This window comes from Xiphophorus hellerii, chromosome 6, assembly GCF_003331165.1.
Source record: "Xiphophorus hellerii strain 12219 chromosome 6, Xiphophorus_hellerii-4.1, whole genome shotgun sequence".
NCBI lineage: Eukaryota > Metazoa > Chordata > Actinopteri > Cyprinodontiformes > Poeciliidae > Xiphophorus > Xiphophorus hellerii.
In genome coordinates, this window is record NC_045677.1 from 24,310,331 (window position 1) to 24,327,811 (window position 17,481).

At 38.0% G+C, this 17,481-nt stretch overlaps 2 protein-coding genes and 3 non-coding genes across 6 annotated transcripts; all 5 read right to left on the reverse strand.

The window, feature by feature from the left end:
• Positions 1-467: 467 nt before the first annotated feature.
• Positions 468-16,218, reverse strand: rps8a (ribosomal protein S8a). The gene is made up of 7 exons (XM_032566097.1): positions 16,195-16,218; positions 4,464-4,468; positions 3,572-3,678; positions 3,253-3,352; positions 2,891-3,066; positions 1,806-1,935; positions 468-626 (listed from the first exon to the last, which is right to left on the reverse strand). The coding sequence occupies exons 2-7, from the start codon at positions 4,465-4,467 to the stop codon at positions 517-519; spliced, it is 627 nt and encodes a 208-aa protein (XP_032421988.1). The 5' UTR covers position 4,468; positions 16,195-16,218; the 3' UTR covers positions 468-516.
• On the reverse strand, positions 2,027-2,095 carry LOC116722378 (small nucleolar RNA SNORD38). Its single transcript, XR_004339764.1, has one exon. It is a non-coding gene; the product is annotated as a small nucleolar RNA SNORD38 (small nucleolar RNA).
• Positions 3,152-3,219, reverse strand: LOC116722363 (small nucleolar RNA SNORD38). The gene has a single exon (XR_004339750.1). It is a non-coding gene; the product is annotated as a small nucleolar RNA SNORD38 (small nucleolar RNA).
• On the reverse strand, positions 3,427-3,535 carry LOC116722364 (small nucleolar RNA SNORD46). The gene has a single exon (XR_004339751.1). It is a non-coding gene; the product is annotated as a small nucleolar RNA SNORD46 (small nucleolar RNA).
• Positions 5,522-17,414, reverse strand: hectd3 (HECT domain containing 3). 2 transcript variants are annotated; one of them, XM_032566023.1, is made up of 20 exons: positions 17,315-17,414; positions 16,547-17,008; positions 15,699-15,952; positions 15,489-15,624; positions 14,736-14,857; positions 12,466-12,579; positions 12,210-12,292; positions 11,090-11,255; positions 10,921-11,002; positions 9,794-9,976; positions 9,662-9,714; positions 8,741-8,909; positions 8,551-8,664; positions 7,839-7,928; positions 7,522-7,728; positions 7,306-7,435; positions 6,764-6,838; positions 6,576-6,657; positions 6,416-6,487; positions 5,522-5,740 (listed from the first exon to the last, which is right to left on the reverse strand). In XM_032566023.1, exons 2-20 carry the CDS (start codon positions 16,898-16,900, stop codon positions 5,656-5,658), a joined length of 2,571 nt encoding a protein of 856 aa, XP_032421914.1. In that variant the 5' UTR covers positions 16,901-17,008; positions 17,315-17,414; the 3' UTR covers positions 5,522-5,655. The 2 variants fall into 2 exon arrangements, with proteins under 2 accessions (XP_032421914.1, XP_032421915.1); XM_032566024.1 differs by having other exon boundaries at positions 16,547-17,005; positions 17,315-17,388.
• Positions 17,415-17,481: the final 67 nt, after the last annotated feature.

A 17,481-nucleotide genomic window follows, 5' to 3' on the forward strand; every position in this document is an offset into this window, starting at 1 on the left:
GAAAACTGAAATATGCCATATAGTGTTGAAAAAAAGAGGTTTAATATTGCAAAATACCGAAAGGCTCCAATATTTCTGGTAAATAAACCCTTCAAATTTCTCAGAAAAAAAAACTGCGATGATTCACAAAACAAGGCAAAAATAATAGTCAATATGATCAAAATTAATCTCATTATTTATGGTAGTTGGTTTTAAATATGACCATACCTGTATAGGGGGAACAAATATTTTTGTAATGAAATAAAATTGCATCTGATGTATCGTCTTTGCTGGGGGGAAAAAATCATAATTAAGCTAATCAGTTTTTATATCAAGTTCATGAGATTTTTATCATTAAATATTCACTGTGAAAATAAAACTAGGTCAGGTTTTAATTAAAAGTTACCATTTTTCCAGATTCTGCACCAATTAAACAGATTTTATAGGAATTGTTCCCATTTCAAAGAACAAAGAGGGCAGAGATCAGATCAGGTGTGGGACATTTGAGTTTTATTGTTGTATCAAACAGCTGTACATCTATTTGCCTTTCTTGGCCTTGATCTTCCTCAGGTAGAACTCCAGCTCTTTGCCCTCCAGCAGATATCCGTCTGCCCTGCCGCACTGGCCGGGCCTGGAGGCGATGCAAGCTGCAGGAAAACAAGAAAAAACTAAACTGTTAGGAAGAACTAAAGCAAAAATCAGGTAATAAAAATATAAATATGGATTAAAAAATAAATTAATTAAAGATATGTTAATTTACAGTTTTAAAGTTCTAAAAAGTATATACTAAAGCAGTGTAACTTGAACAAGTACTAGAGATAATTAGAACAAATAAAAATAAAGCTATGAGAATAAAGTAATATGAGGACAGTCATAATATTACAAAAAGTAGGATGTTACAAGAAGTCGTACAAGAATAAAATCATATTACAAAAATAAAGTTATACAAGAAAAGTCGGAATATTACAAAGTCATAAAATAATAAAATCGGAAAATTACAAAAAGTTGTACTGCTACGAGACATTGTACGAGAATATTACAAAGTTGTACATGAATAAAATCATAAAATTACAAAAAGTTGTATTACTAGAATGTAAAGTAACATTACAAAGTCGTACAAGAATAAAATGGTAAAATTACGAAAAGTCGCATCATGAGAAGTCGTACAAGAATAGTCGCACAGAAATAAAGTGATATTACAACTTTATTACTTTGTACGAAGTAATACTACAAAATGTTATAACAATACAACTTTTATACGAGTAGAAAAGTCGTATGAGAATAAAGTTGTAACATTACGAGTATAAAATTGTACAAGACATAATATTACGACTCTTAAGACTTCACTCTCAAAATATTACAACTTTATTTTAGTAAAGTTGTATTACTTTATTAGTTTATCCTGGTAATGAAACTTTCTTCTTGTAACTTTATGACGAGAAATTAAGGTGAAGTTGTGATGTTACAACTTTCTTCCCATAATTTTATTTTTTTTTAGATTTTCACAATATGACCCTTAGACGCCATTGTGAATTTGCTTTAGTGAACATTAAACCCCGGAAAATTGTTTTTTTCTGACAGTTTTACCGACCAATACTATCAATGTGACTCGCCTATATGCCAAACTAAAAGCAGAATTTCCAAAACAAAGAACATTTCTGACCAAACTATCAGTTTGAAGATGCACAAACATTGAGCACAACTTTAAGAGTGAGTTCCTTATTGAGATTTACAGAATTGTTCCCTTTTTAAAACTTTAATATCATGAAATTCTGTTTTCAGGCTCCTTGTTTAGCTTTTGTAGTGGATGAGGATGTTTGACCTACCGAGAAGTTTTCCCTGCAGGAACTGCTCCTCCAGGAGAGTGCTGATCTTGGCCGTCTTTTTACGCTCTTCGTACTTCTTCTGGATCTTTTTGGACCTTTTCTTATTCAGGATCTCCTCCTCCTCAGGAGTCTGCAGCAGGACAGGAAACAACTTATTAGAATAAGAAATAATCTCTGTAAAAATGAACTCTGCTGATTGTTTTTGGTGCTGCTCTCTCATCTTTCTCAGAGACTCTGATGTCACCACTTCCATTCAGTAGCAGAACTGGTCAAAGTTATCATCACGGAAAGACTTGATGGAGATTAAAAATACAAATATTATGTAAAGCTGAGATTTTACACCTCAAAATGTCAGCTCTTAAACATTTTTCCATTTCAAAAACTTTTCCAGATGCAAAGTTCAAAATTTCCCAGCAGTTTGTAATTAAATCATGAAAACAGCATCAGATCATCAGACAATCATCATCAGACAATTTCACACTTTTTCCTGACCAATTCAGAGTTCTGTTCAAATGCTAGAAAAACAGACTGAGTTGTATTAAAAATAAATCCTTCAATTCACATTTTGTGAACATTTGCTTCAGTAGTTTGTTTGCAAAATTTAGACAAACGAGGGGCATAAATGAGCCACATATCTTTAACTAAAATGTGGATTCATCTTTGTCACGTTAATTTAAAATTTTTACTTCTGTTATTTCGATCGTTAATTTTACCACTCTCTCAATAGGAATGAAAGTATTAATAAACAATACATTTGACTAGATGCAGTTACTGTGTGCAATTTAATAATGCAAATCACACTTCTTTATGGGACTTGTGTTGAAAAGAAGCGTATTAGAAATGGAAATTTTCGAGTTTGTGCAGCTGATTGCTTTGTTATGCAGTCAGACATTCAGCTGGCTGAAAAGGTAGTAATAAATAGTTCTTATTGTCACTTAAATCATTGTCACAACAGTACCACAAAATATTGTGATAAAACGTTAAGTCCAGATCACCCAATCCTATCAAAATGTGAAGTTGGCATCAATTTGCATCTTACATGTTGAACACCATCTTTAAATATAGTTTAAAGGCATGAAATGTACCAGCTTGGCTCCCTTCTTGCGTCCCAGAGGAGTGGCGTAGTGCGCCTCATACCACTGTCTGAAGGGAAGGCTGTCGACCAGGACGATGCAGTTTTTCACCAGAGTCTTGGTTCTGACCAGCTCGTTGTTGGAGGCGTTGTAGACCACATCGATGATCCTGGTCTTGCGTGTGCAGCCTGAGCACACAAAGCGAAGCAAAAATCAGACCAAGAAAATCTCACTCTTTGAAATAAAAAACTAGTTTTATAGGACTTTTATTTTTCTCTCAGAGTCTTTGGTTTCACCACTTGCACTCAGCAGCAGAACTGACAAAGTTCTCATCATGGAAAGAGGAATTACAGGAAATTTAACGGAACACTCACCCTCAGAGCCCCATGAAAAGTTTCCAACATCCAACCTCAGAGCACGGTACTTCTTGTTCCCACCACGGACCCTCACTGTGTGGATGCGGCGAGCTCCGAGCTGCAACGATTAAACGCTCCGTTAAAGCAAACATAATTTCTACAGCAGCAGCAAAACCAAATGTTTATCTCTTCAGCGTGTCAGTGTAACTATGACAAGTCCTACCATTGGTAAGTCCAAAGCTTTGAACCAAAACGGCTCAAACAGGAGCCTACCTAAGGGCAAGTTTTCATCTCTCACGCTGCTCCACATTTAACACAAAATTGTCTCTTCTCTTACCTTTGTGTTTGCAGGTGGACGACCGAGCTCATACTTCCTTTTCTTGTGGTATGGCTTGCGTTTACCGCCGGTCTTGCGGCGTTTGTGCCAGTTGTCCCTTGAGATACCTGGAAAAATTTTTACAAAAATGCATCACATCACAGTTTCTACCACGATACTGATTGAAAATAATCTTATGCTTGAGTGATCAGTTCTCCAAGGTAAGGTTTGTCCGCATTCTGAATTTGGAATCCGCTTATAAGAGTTTCATCACGTCACTCAAGCAATTTCAGGTGAACTTAAGATTCAGAAACATAAAAACACATTTTGATTCAAATTCTACTTCCTTGAGCACTTTAAGTCTTTGCTGTTAATTGAGACTGAACATATCACATAAAATATCTAAACGTGCATCAGCAAAAATTTCTAACCAGTTAGCCACTAAATAAAAACAATAAAATGTGCACTATCTGCTTTTAAGATCATCATAAGCAGCATGACATGATCTCTGCCAGCGCGCTAGCTTATGCTAACAGCCTTCACTTCAGCTTTACAATGTTTACACACTTAAAGATCAACTTTCACGAACTAAATGAGCATCAAAACTCACACTATCATCTAATAAAGTATGTAAACCAAATTTAGCAGCTCTCTAAACCGTTTACGAGACACACTGCAGCTGCAAGAGTTAACTAGAAATGGGTGATGCGAGCAGCCATCTTGGAGCATTTCACACAGCTACTGAAAATTACATTATAAAACATCATCTATTGCATTTACGAATCAAAGTTCGAGCTAGAAACATTTTAAAATTATTAAGCAGCAGTAAGGCGAACCATTTCGATAATATTCCACCGATAAAAAACGAGATGGACAAGGATTCGGTCTTCGAGCAATGCATGAAAACACGTACCCATTCTCAGGCGCCGGCTAGAAAGAGGAATCGCAAAGGCTCATGGGTAGGTTTGAAGCTTCGACCTCTCGCGATAATTTAAGCACTTAGTCCCACGCGTTTAAACGCGGTTAAAAGGTTATTAAAACGTACCTTCAGAATCAGTTAAACTATTTCGAAGTAAGCCACCGCACACTTTTACGGAAGAGAAATACGGCGACTGAGGGAAATAATTCTAGCTAATCTCAGATTTTTTAAAGATTTTAATTCAGACTTTCCCGACTTTTCAGAAGTCAGGCCTTTTCTGGCTGAAAAAAGTAATTCTGACTTTTCTTTAAACTCATATTTAGTTTTTTTTTAAAATTCAAACACTGTATTCCCAAGAGAAAATTAAATGTTATAACTTATATCATCCGAACATCTTCAAAAAGTTGTTGTGGCTGATGATGCTATGGGCAGGAAGAATCTCCAGTAGCAGTCAGTCCTGCAGCAAATCTGAAAAGGCTTCTGACTGAAGACTGTTGCTGTACTTCAGTCTCATGACTGTCACGACATACTAACAGCTAACACCATCAGTTGCTAGCAAGCATTGCTAATCTGTACTCGTATATAAATCTCTGGTCATTTGTTCAGAGAGTGAAGAGTCTGGAATACGATCCTTGCCTATGGACATTACGATGGCTGTAAAACACGTTTGCCAAACAAGATGGCCGCCCAAGATACACTGGATGATTCTGGACTATGAAAACCCATGGAGCGTATTCGTGAAAAGATTTTCCAAACATTAAATCTTCAAATATTAAATATTTGATTAATCGATCAACTTGATTTATCGCCCAGCCATACCTGAAAATATAATTGATAATCTACCATCTGTATTAAGATTCGTGAATTTTAGGCTTTTACTCAAAACTAAAGTTTCAGATATAAAATACCTACACAAACTGGATATAACCCATAACACCTAAACAAGTTTTAACTACTTGGATGAGAAATAGTTTAAAAAATTTTCAAAGAACTTTATTAAAACTATTATTATTTGAAGATAAGACATGTTAAACCAACATTAATGAGTCAGGTTTGTGTTTTCTCATAGTTGTTTAATATATACAGCTATTACTGTTAACTGGCAGTTGTACAGATGTGGTTATAAACATGGCGGTGTGCATGTTTCCGCGTAATGAGCAGCATTCAGTGAGGCGGCGCAGAGAGGTCACTCTTCCCAGGGGCTCATGTCGGTGTCGATGGCCACACAGTTGTACGCAGCGTAGCGCAGCTTTTCCTCACAAACCTTGGCACTGAAGAAGAGAGCAGGGAGAGTTTTAGTGTTCAGCCATTTTGTATTTACAGTTCAGGCGAGAAATCAGCACAAAAACAGTCATCATAGCCCCCTGACCAAATCCTGCAACTAACAATTATTTTTGTAATGGCTGCTTATTTGTTGATGTTAAAGCCACTATAATGTTCAAAGAAGTCCGTTTCTTCTTGTTTATGTTCAAGTGCTTCCACTAGATGGCGCTTTTACACAAAAACATACTAAAAGAAGATCTTTCTGAGGAAATATCTAAATATACAACCAATAATTAGAGATAATAATAAAAGATATATCTTTGGCTTTAATAATCTTATAAATCAATTATTCTGATGATTAATTTTTTCAGTTAATCACATAGATAAAATTTGTTTTTGGCAAGAAAATAAAACTTTTATTGCCAAAAATGCAGCAACATTGCATTATTTTAATCATTTGTAGCAGCAAAATAATACTTATAAGTTCAACATGTGAAAAACTCAGTTCTTTCTGTATAGCGTATGGATGATCTGTTGACTATGTTTTAGATTAACCAATTATAGCAAAAGGTGCTTAGTCTGATTTTGGTTTTTTTTACAGAATTTGGACCAGGTGAAGCAAAAGGAGTTAAAAACTTGTAAACTTGTAAAAATGAAGCTCAAGACCCTTAACTCTGTCATACCTTGGATAGTTGGGTAGATACAAGGTGCTGGAACACGTGGACGACTGTGGAAGTGCGTCAGTCGTGTCCGATCTGAATTTGAAAACAAAAACAAGCTGGGATTATTCTGCTTTTCCACCATTGCTAAGAAATAACTCCTAAACATAGCAGTCGTGCTCACCCTAGTTTGTCAGGGAAGACATAGATTGGTGCAGGAAGACGACTTCTACCCGTCACAAACCTCAGAAACCTGCTGCGATCCTCTAGAAATTAAGAAAGCAATGTGTTTAATTCATTTCTGTCTTGTTAAACTCTAAAGAATTATCTTCATGTTTCATATATAAGTAGGAAAAGTTACAGGGAACAAACCATTGGTGAAGTTTGTCAGTGCCTCCCATAGGTACTGCACTCTGACGTCACTTTGCTCCAGGTCTTCGTAGCGCGCTGGTTGATAAATAAAAAACATTATTTTCATCATGTTAATGAAATGTTGAATTTTGCTACTGAAACATCCCTGATCTGTGCAGGTTTTGACGCTTTTTACATGCAAAACATTTATTGTTCCAGTAGAACAATAAATGTATAAACAAGTGCCAATAGAATAAGTCAATCTATGCTTTTCATCTCAAAAAATCTATTTATTAAAAAACAAAAAACTACATTTATGTAAGTATTTAGAGACATCCTGGATGTACGGTATATTTCTCTGCCTCTCAACACTCCTGAAGGTTACGCCTGTCATGATGACAAATTTGGCTGGATGATAAATTGTCCCAGATGTTATGATAAATGATAATATTGTTGATTTATTACTTGTTACGACAGGCCTACCTGAAGTTGCTGTATTATTTTATAAATTTCAGTTTAAAGGCTTAATAATAATGTTATTATTAATGGTGAGTGAAACGTACTGAGCCGTTTCAGGGCTTCCACTGTGATCTCTGGGTCTCCACACACTTTCTTCTCCACTTCCTGCCATGTGAGCAGGTCCAGTACGGCCTGTGGAACCACCTTCAGCAGCCCTGCCTGCATGGCTGCAATCTGCAGCAAACAGAGAAAAACATAAATCAATAATGAAACAAAGAAAACCATGAGCAATAATAAAGTAAGAGGAGTTTGTCTCCAACCTGCTGCCTGCTCTCCTCCAGCCGAACTTTCTGCACCAGGCGGATGAACTCCTTGCGGTCTTCGTATCGAACCGGCACGTTGCTGCCACCCGGGATCAGGTCCATCATATGGCCGTCGGTCAGCGGCGTTGTGTAGACCAGCTCCTCCCCAAACCTGAACTCAAACGTCTCCTTGTCCATGTTCTCCATGGCTTCCAGCAAGTTCACCTGATTGCAGATTTAAGCCAAAGTTACAGAACCCAACAAAGACTACAAATTATCTGCAAAATGTACAGTCAGGCATGAGAAAGTGAATCTGCACTGCTTAGATGTCTCACCAGAACCGAGTCGACTGCTGGGAAGTCTTTTGTCCAGCTGACCGTCTCCCCTGTCAGCTGCTTCCACACCAGACCAGGCAGAGCCAGAACCTGCAGCAGGAATTTGGGATTTTAAATTAAAATATGGTCCAAAGTAGGGCTGCAAGACATCATTTGAATCGATTAATTACATTTTTGGTTTCTCAAAATTTAGTCTTTGGAAAATCTGGATTTGCAGTCCTTGGGTTTCCATAGTTCCAAGGCGGCCATCTTGTTTGACACGCGTGCTTAAAGCTTCTATTTATTTGGACTTTGAATTCAGGTTAACTCTACAACTGAACATTAGAGTCAGGCAACTATTTTTAAATCTGAGAGTAAACTCATAGTATTACCAACAATAGTGCAGGGCATTCTGGGTAAATACAACCAAAGTAAACATGCAAGCCTAGTGCCAATTTTAGAAACGGATCATGGTCTTTTTCCCAACGACAAAAGAGAAATCCTACAACTCTACTCCATTTTTGTTTACATTTTGTGAAGAAAACGTAAACAAAAACTTCTCTCCTGGTAGAGAGGAAGGAGACAGTGGTTGATTTTTAGACCTTTGCCAAGGTAGATGAGATCGGATGCGCATGTAAGAATCAACTGATCACCAATCTCCCAAAATTAAGAAAATTGGTGCAGATTTACCGATGCACCCATTAACCTACAATTGGATTGTAGGTTGACTCACCAGGAAGTCTTTCCCCCTGAGAGCTGCACCCATCAGCTGACCGATCCACTCGTATTTATGGAAGTCCTTACAGGACGGGTTGGGGACGTAGTAATCTCTGGCCTCAAAGTCTCCCTGATGGACAAAAGACGGTTTCAGAAAGGCGAGGCTCACTGGCGTTTGGCAGCAGTGATGAGGTCGGATCTGCTACCTGGTTGGACGTCCGGGTGAAGAACGGCAGAGGCATGGGACACTCGGCAGAGCTGGGGCAAAGCTCCTCCGACATGTCTGCCAGGCTGTCCCGAAAGCCTCCGCCCTGGTCGATGATTCCCTCGGCGATGAACTTACATTCCCACCACTGATCGTAGCGAGCCGGCCATCTGATGAGATGAAAAGAACATCTTGGTTTGTGATCAAACTTTACTTTGACTTCAGAGTAGAGGTGCTAACAAATGATCATGATATATATATATTTTTTTAAATATCTTGATAATGATAGCAAAGACGATATTCCACATTTTCTGCTGTTTAATATTTGATGCGACCAAACAAATATGCAACTAGGGTTGTCACAATAATCAATAATCAATTAATCACATGACAAATTAAAACAAACACAATAATTTCTCATTTCTATCGTTTTTTTTCTTTTCTCTCTTTCTACCAAAATCTGGATGACAAACATCGACATTGGTCCTATTTTTGAAGGATAAATAATTTTATTTACAAAGACTTCATTATTCATTTTATTTGTTGTTTTGTGTATTTATTTTGGATATTTAGAATGTCTCCCAGTTCGAATGTTTAAATGTTAATTAGAGTTTAAAGTTTATTTATCTTTGAGAATGTGTTCTTGCATTATTATGCCATTATTACAATTTTGCTACTTGAAAATGGTCTCAAAACAATATAATCATTTATCACGATAACTTCTGGGACAATTTATTGTCCAGCAAAATTAGTTTTTGTGACAAACCTATATGTCACCAGAATATAAAATATATTGATACAGAAATATTTACAAAAATCAGACAAAAAAAATACAGAATTTATTTTTTTCACCATTATTACCGTATACGAGACAACATGCCGCAGTCCTACTTGAGAGTAACACGAGGCCAAGAAGACGTACCTGTAATCTAAAGTCTTTTCGTGTTTGTCGGACGGCTTGAGACCTTCATACACCTTCAGGAGCAGAGAAAGCAAAGATGAAACCATGGCAACGACGTCTGACTGAGCCGAACCTCTGAGTTTAGAGACGGACCTGGCTGAACACGGCGTTCTTGCAGCTCGGGTCCAGAGACGGGTTGTCTCTGTGCTCCATGGCCAGGCGTCTGTTGATGTAGAGGCGAGGCATGAAGTTTGGCTTGCTGGTCTCTGAGTCCTTCAGGCACTGGATGATGAGGGCGGAGCGCCGCTTGGACAGCAGCAGGAACTGCTTTATGCTCTAGAGGGCGCCAGAGAACACACACAGAGATGAAAAAGCACAAAAAAGGAAAGAGAAAAAGTTTGTTTGACACATTTAGCATGTTTTTATGCTTCCATTTGTGTTTCTACTGCTTCTAAAAATATCCCATGTGATTAAAAAAACACCCAGCCGATATGTGGCAATGACTTAATGTTTTTTGATGTCTGGAAAATGAGACGTTTCAAAAACCTTCTGATTATTGAGTCACATTCCACTGCGCCGTTACCTAGCAACCACAACCAGCTCAGCACATAACTTAGCAACTCAAGCCAGGCCAAGTGCCGTTACCTGGCAACCCAAGTGGATTAATACTTCAAGCTAGAGACTAAAGTGAAATTAGACTTCTATTGCATTTTAGGCAATAAAATGTTTTCTTATAAAAAAAAAATACACTGAATTGTGGTTAATAGCTACTTTTACTAGCTTAAGTCGCTACTACAGAACAGGTCAGTGTTTTTTTTCTTCATTGGTACATTTAAGTCTGCTGCTTCTCAGCAAATTAGGCAGCTGAAGCAGGAAGACATTTCCAGTTTCTGAGTTTAAGTTTTGTTTCTTTCAGATTTAGGTTTATAGGTTAAAACCAGCAGCAGAAAAATAATTTGGACTCTTCTGCTGTTGATAATGGAGGAAGAAGCATTTTGAAAAGAGGAGCTTCATTCCCATTGATGGGGTTCTGAGTTTTAATCTCTTGGATTTTCTGTGTGCAGAAGAAGAGATCATGTTTACTAAACTTAAAAAATATTCTAACTCATGTTTACATTATTATTTTTGAAACAAATCCAGTAAGTGATCCGTTTCTGACACAACCTGTTAAACTGTCTATTATTCCTATGTTTGCTTGTTGGGTTTATCAGAACCGGGTCACCACACATGGTTTTGTTTTGGTTGCTGTTCACCACATAAACACCTATAACCCGACTCACTTTGATCTGGTTAAACGTTCCCAGGCTGTAGTCCCAGGCTGGCACCAGGTGTGGCAGCACATTGTCCATAAGGCTGATGAACCTGCAGCAGACCGAACATAAAACCAAACTGACGCGTCACGGACTGACCCAGCTGAAGGAAGCAGAACGGAAACCGCAGCGGTCTTACCTCTGGATCACCAGCGCTCTGCGGTACAGGATGTCGGGCGGCGTGCCCTGCAGGCGGGGGTAACGGACCAGATTGGAGGAGTGAAAAACATCGGCGTTCAGACCCAGATCCCGTTCACACGACGACTTGATCTTTAAACCCCGAATTCGGACGTCGATCCCCTCATCTGTGAAACAGTTGGAAAGCTTTATTTAGGTTTCACTGAAACAGATACTTTCTTCTTACCTCTAATGAAGAAAGAAATCATTTTTAAATTTGGTTTAAATTCTGGAAATCATTTTTATCATGATTATCTCCAAACTTTACAGCCAGATTTTAGGCCCAAATACACAAGTTACCTTTCAAACAGAACAGAACAGAGTTCATTTGGATTTAAAAGGAGTTCTGCAAGGCAACGTTTTTGTTTTCTATTTTTAGTCACAATTCAGGAAAAAAACATCTATCTTTATGCAGATGAAACCATCTTTCTACAGATATGTTGGGCATTTGGCTGGATGGCAGAAGCATTTAGAAAGGTTAAACTGGGTTTTCATCATCAAAATGCGGCCAATTTTAACTTCACAGTCACCAAAAATCTCATTCAGGCTACATTTCTGAACATTATTGATTATGGTGTCACTTTATACGCATTCTGCTTCCTCTAAACTTCTCTTTTTAAACTCTGTATCACTGATTTTAACATGTTCTACTAAGTTATTCACAGAGTTCTTCACAGTGTATTTCATAAATAGCTTTCTTGGCTCTCGTTAAGTCTAAGAAGTAAACAGCAGTGGTTTATTTTCATATACACACATTTAATTACATACTTGTATTTGATTTGAGTACGTTTCTAGGAGATTCTTGTGATTTACAATCTTTGAATTTGTTTATTTTTTTATATCTTCTCAATTTAACAGAACAACATTGGGAATAATCTTCATATTACTCTAAAGTCTTCTGTAATTGTCCAACTGCTGTTCTTAATTTGGACTTCTATGTGTCATGATGACTCCAACTTCTTTGATTTTCTTTATGTTTTTCTTCTTAAATGCCAAACTTTAATGTGTAACTTGGAAAACAACTGGTAATATCTGGGACCTTCTGGACAAATAAAGGTAAAAAACAAAAAAAAAAGACTGACCTCTACATTCCTCGATTCGGACTTCAATAACAGGGAGATGAGAAGTCATGTCCTCCAGAACGCACACCTCTCCAATCAGATTGCTACAAGAAAAATGAGAACAGAACACTATGAGATATATAAAACAAAAGACTTTCTGGTGTATTAATGGAGAAAGTCTTCACCATCCCATAAATAAAACTCATAAAGCACCAATAATTCAGCCGTTATAATGCTAATTCATGCAAGTAAAGAAACTTTATTGGCTGAAACTCACTCGTCTATGGTGACATCACTCAGCTTCTTCAGATTGTCTCCTTCTCCTCCATAAACCGTCACTCTCTTGGGCATGTAGTTGTCGTCCGTTGAGTCCACAGTTAATATCAGCTTACTGTTGGAAGAAAAAAGAAACAATAAACCCTTTGACAGAAAAAAGGATTCACTGCTTCTTGGGTTGTTGTTAAGGTTTAAGTTGTAGGAATCCACTAAAGTAAGAAACAAGTGACCTGAACCTACAGAGACACATAAAGATAGTTACAAAGTCGGCCTTCTATCAACTGAAGAACATTTCCAGGACTGAAAATGACAAATTTTCAGCAAAATCTAGAGAAACTCATCCACGCATTATCTTTAGTCGAATTAGTTTGCAATAGTGTATTTACATGTGTGCCTAAAAAAATAATCAGACCATTGCAGCACTAAAACCAGGAAACAATAGAAAAACACCCAAGTCCCAATACACTGACTGCCTGTAGTTCAGAGAATAAACTTTAAAATACTGTAGCTAGTTTATAAATCAACAAAATCAATTAAAGTCCTTTTGTCAATGTGTGACGACGCACTTGACAATCGTTGACTGTGTTTTACAGCTTTGTATTTTTGTGTTTTTATGATACTGTGAATTGCCTCGTTGCTGAAATGTGCTGTAAAATTAAACTTGATTGATTGAACTTGATTAATGTATCACATTTTGTTAACGTATCAACAGGGCTTCTGGTTCTGGTCGGCTCTGTATTCCCAGAACCAAACATGGAGAAGTAGCATTCAGTTTCTATGCTCCGCAAATCTGGAACAAACTTCCAGAAAACTGCAAAACAGCCGAAAAATCGGGACTAAAAATCCAGCTGCATACCGTTGCCTTTATAATAACTGAAAAATAGATTAATTCCCATCTGAATTACAACTTTTCATTACTTCTCTTTATTCTGCTCCATAATTAAATGTTTTTTTTCCTGTTTGTTTGTTTATTGTGTTAGTTTAAAGGCAAATCCATTTGCCTTCGCAAATGGATTTGCAAAGGCAAATGGATTTGCAAAGGCAAGTCTATTTTAATGCTTTGGTGAGAAGCTATTTCCCTTTGCTCAACAATGGACCTATCATAACTGAAACGTCATCAGTTTTATTCAGGATTGCAACTTTTCATTACTTCTCCTTACTATATCAGTCATATAATGCTTCTGTTAATTGTTTTATGATTTTATTGTGCCTTGTTGCTGAAATATGGTATACTAATAAACATTGTTGGTCCCCTATATGCTGCAGATTGTGTGTTTGCATGTTTAATTATACTATCAAATTGTTCCTGAGTAAATGAGTAATTTGTTTGTTTCTTTCTTTTGAGAGGAAGGACTAAAAATGCAAAACTCCTGGTAGGAAACCAGACAGTGAAGCTTAATAACACAAACAGCTGCAGGAGTTCCTGGTACTTGCTGAGTCTTAATTAAAAACATGCTGGAAAGTCAGTGACTATTCTTAAAAAAATAAATAAGATGCAGAAATATTATTTATTTTATATACAATTGGAATAAGAGTTTGAATGACTTTTAAAAGCAACTAAAACATGGATCTAGGCCTGTCACAATAACAAATTCTCCTGGACAGTAAATTGCCCCAGAAGTTTTTGCGATAAATGATCAAATTGTTGTTTTGAGACCATTTTAAAATAATCTAATGGCATAGTAATGCAAATTATTACATTCTCAAAAATCAATAGACTTTAAAATATAATGAACATTTAACACTGGAACTGGAAGACATTTTAAAAATCCAAAACAAATAAACAAAACAACAGAAACAACAAATATAATTAATTATGAAGTCTCTGTAAACAAAATTGTTTCTACAAAACACAGGGCTGGTTGAGACCAAAGAACCAGACTGAAGAATTTTATCATCCAGTTTTTGGTAGAAAGAGAAAAAAACTAAAAATTATGCAAATGGAAATTTTTGAGTTTGTTTTAATTTATCATGCATTTAATTGATTTATTGCTTATTGCAACAGGTCTACATGCATAAAATCAATAAGTTTAGGATTAAACATGAAAAAATATAAGAAAATGAACCAAAAATAAACTTTCTAAATGTTGTGAGTGAGCAGATACTGAGCTGCACAGAATCAAATAGATCATCATCAGAATATCAGGAATTTATAACAGATATCAATATTGTGAGAATTCCTAATATTGCTCAGCCTTTGCCGAGGCCTTTATGAAGACACCACCAGCTGAGCTTCAAACATAAATAACCCGACAAACAGCAGATTCTTACTTGACCACAGTGCCTCTCTTCATGAGCAGGCGGATCCAGTGCTGCCCCTGCATGCCGTCGCTCTCCCAGTAGGTTTCGGTGTCTCCATCGGTCAGACAGGTCACCCCGCCGCTGGGATCCTCCTGTCGTTAAACATCAGTTTCATTCAGGCACAGCAGGAAAATGCAATCAGATTTTTTCCACATATTCGACCTATGTTCAGATCTTTCCACCCAAATAAAAAATGTGATCTGTGCCTCTTGTATTTATGGAAGTAATCCGGATTGTTTTGAAAGCGTCAGTTACGTTACATTTTTATGTTCTGGTTCTGACTGCATATCCAAACAGACTTCTCTAAAGAAGAATGCTCAATCAATTGAAAACAATTAAATCAGATTTCTTTTTGGGTGAAGAGATCGGAGTTGAACCGTTCAGACTGCGGTGAAGGAGTCGCGTATGGGTTGGCATGTCACAATACATTTTGCTTGACGTTTAATTGTCCCAGAGATTATTGCGATAAACAATAATATTGTTAAATGAGACCATTCTCAGTTAACATTTTAAATAACTGAGAAAAAAAAGAACCAGACTGCAGTCTTTTCTCATTCAGTTTTTTAGTACAAATAGAAAAACAATGAATCATGCAAATAGAAATTATTGAGTTAGTTTTAAACGATCATAATTAATGGATTTACTGCGAGAGCCCTACGCTTTTGCCTGCTGTTTGAATGCAACCTAAATGAAGAAGTAGTTAAACATCTGCGTGTCGCTCACCGAGCTTGAAGACACTTCGATGCCGGTGACGCACTGCTTCACGCTGCCCAGGTTCTCGTCCTCCTTTCCTATGTGGTCGTAGAAGTAGTGCACCAGATCCTCGTCGCATTCGTACGTCCAGGTGGGAGGAACGTACCTGAAATGTGCAGGTAGCGTTTAAACTCACCGCTCCGTTAACAGTCAGCAGTCACTTCACACGGCCGTGCTCACCTCAGCTTCTGGACAGCCAACGAGTCGCACTCCGCGATTTTGGGTTTGGAGCCGATGTAGAGCGCGTTCTCCACGTCTACCACCTGCTCCCATCGGTAGCAGGGTTTGTGGTCGTAGCCGAAGAGCTGCTGCTGCCGACTGATTGTCTCTGGCGACTCCACGGGAACCAGCCTGTCGCCTCCCTCCGTGTGCTTACACACCAGGATCCAGCCCTCCTCCAGGTCCTGACCGGGCCGCAGCTCCTCCAGCTGCTCCTGGGAACCGAAGGCCATCGTTGGGTCGTCAAAAACATCAGCAAAATGTTTCTCTGACTATCACAACTTTGACTGATATCATACAGAATGAAATTGCAAACACTTCCTTCTAAAATGTGCTGCACCGGTGCAGATTTGTCAAATAAATGTGTAATTCAGTGCATTTATGCCTGTGTTTAAAATAAGAAATGACAATTCAGCACTGTTTTCGTGTATCGGATCAGTATTTACTGATACTAAACCTCAGATATCGGTATCGGAAGTGACTGAACAAATTAAAACTGTTGTTTTTACATGTCTGTCCAAGCTCGTGAAGCTATTGGTGTATTTAAGTGTGCTGTGCTGGAGCAGAATTATCAAATAAATTTGTAATTTATCTATATAGTTTATGTCTGTTCAGTTTTCTTTGAAAAAAATAAACATTTTACACCAATTCAACGCTGTTTTTCTGTATCAAATCGGTATTGGCCGATACTAAACCTCTGATATCTGCATTGGAAATAAAAAAAGTGGATCGGTGCATCCCTAATTGTGGGACAATAAAGAATATTTCTATTCTTTTTTTTAACTAATGAAGAGGGATGATGAGCTCACCTTGTTGATTTTGACCCAGAGACCCTGGCTGTTGCAGTACTCCTCCCCTGTGGTTCTGATGCAGGTCCCTTTCTTCGGCTCTATGCTGTACTTGCATGACTTCTTACTGTGTGGAACCTGATGAGGGCTTTCAAAGATAGCCAGGAGGGTCTTCCCCACCGTGGATCCTCCTGCAGCAGCACCAGCAGCAGCAGAGCAGCTGGAGGATGAATCCTTGCAGATTTTGTAGCAGACCTCTTTGGGAACATAACACAAACTCTCAGGGACCGGCTCACTCCTCCTGAAGCTCTCGATGCACCTGTTCAAGAAGCGGATCCTGCCCAGGAGGAGGTGAGGGTTGTCTCCCAGAGCCATGGCGGAAAGGATGAACAGAGGATCAACAGCCCGGCAGCAACAGGGGGAGGACAGCTGACATTACACCTCTGCCCTGTTGTGTTTTCCAGCCTGGATGCAGGGATGCTGCTGCAAACAACACAGAACATTCCGCCTCAAAACACGATTTACAAAACTCTAAAAGGTCAGACATTACCTAATCAGAGGGCGAAGTTCACTCACTCTGAATCAAGAGTCGCCTCATTTCTGAAGGTAAAAGTCACTGTGCTAATGCTAACATGCTAGGTGTGCTGTAATGACTGGGACTCTTACTCTTTATCAACAAAAACTAATGAAAGATCCAGCTAAATATCTAAAATACTAAATTAGACAAACGTCACACAGTTTAAGAACAAGCCCGGAAGCTGTCTGCAGGAACAATAAATGTCAACATACCTGCTGAGGAGAGTTTAGATGGAGAAAGTAGTCTATTCGAGTCTTGATTTCTCACAACGCGGAAGTGCAGAAAACATCCGTTTGGTGTCCCTTTCAAAACAAAAGCTCGAAACCGTTTAATTTTTAACACGCTCCGTGTTGTTCAAAGTTGTGACTTAAAAGACAAA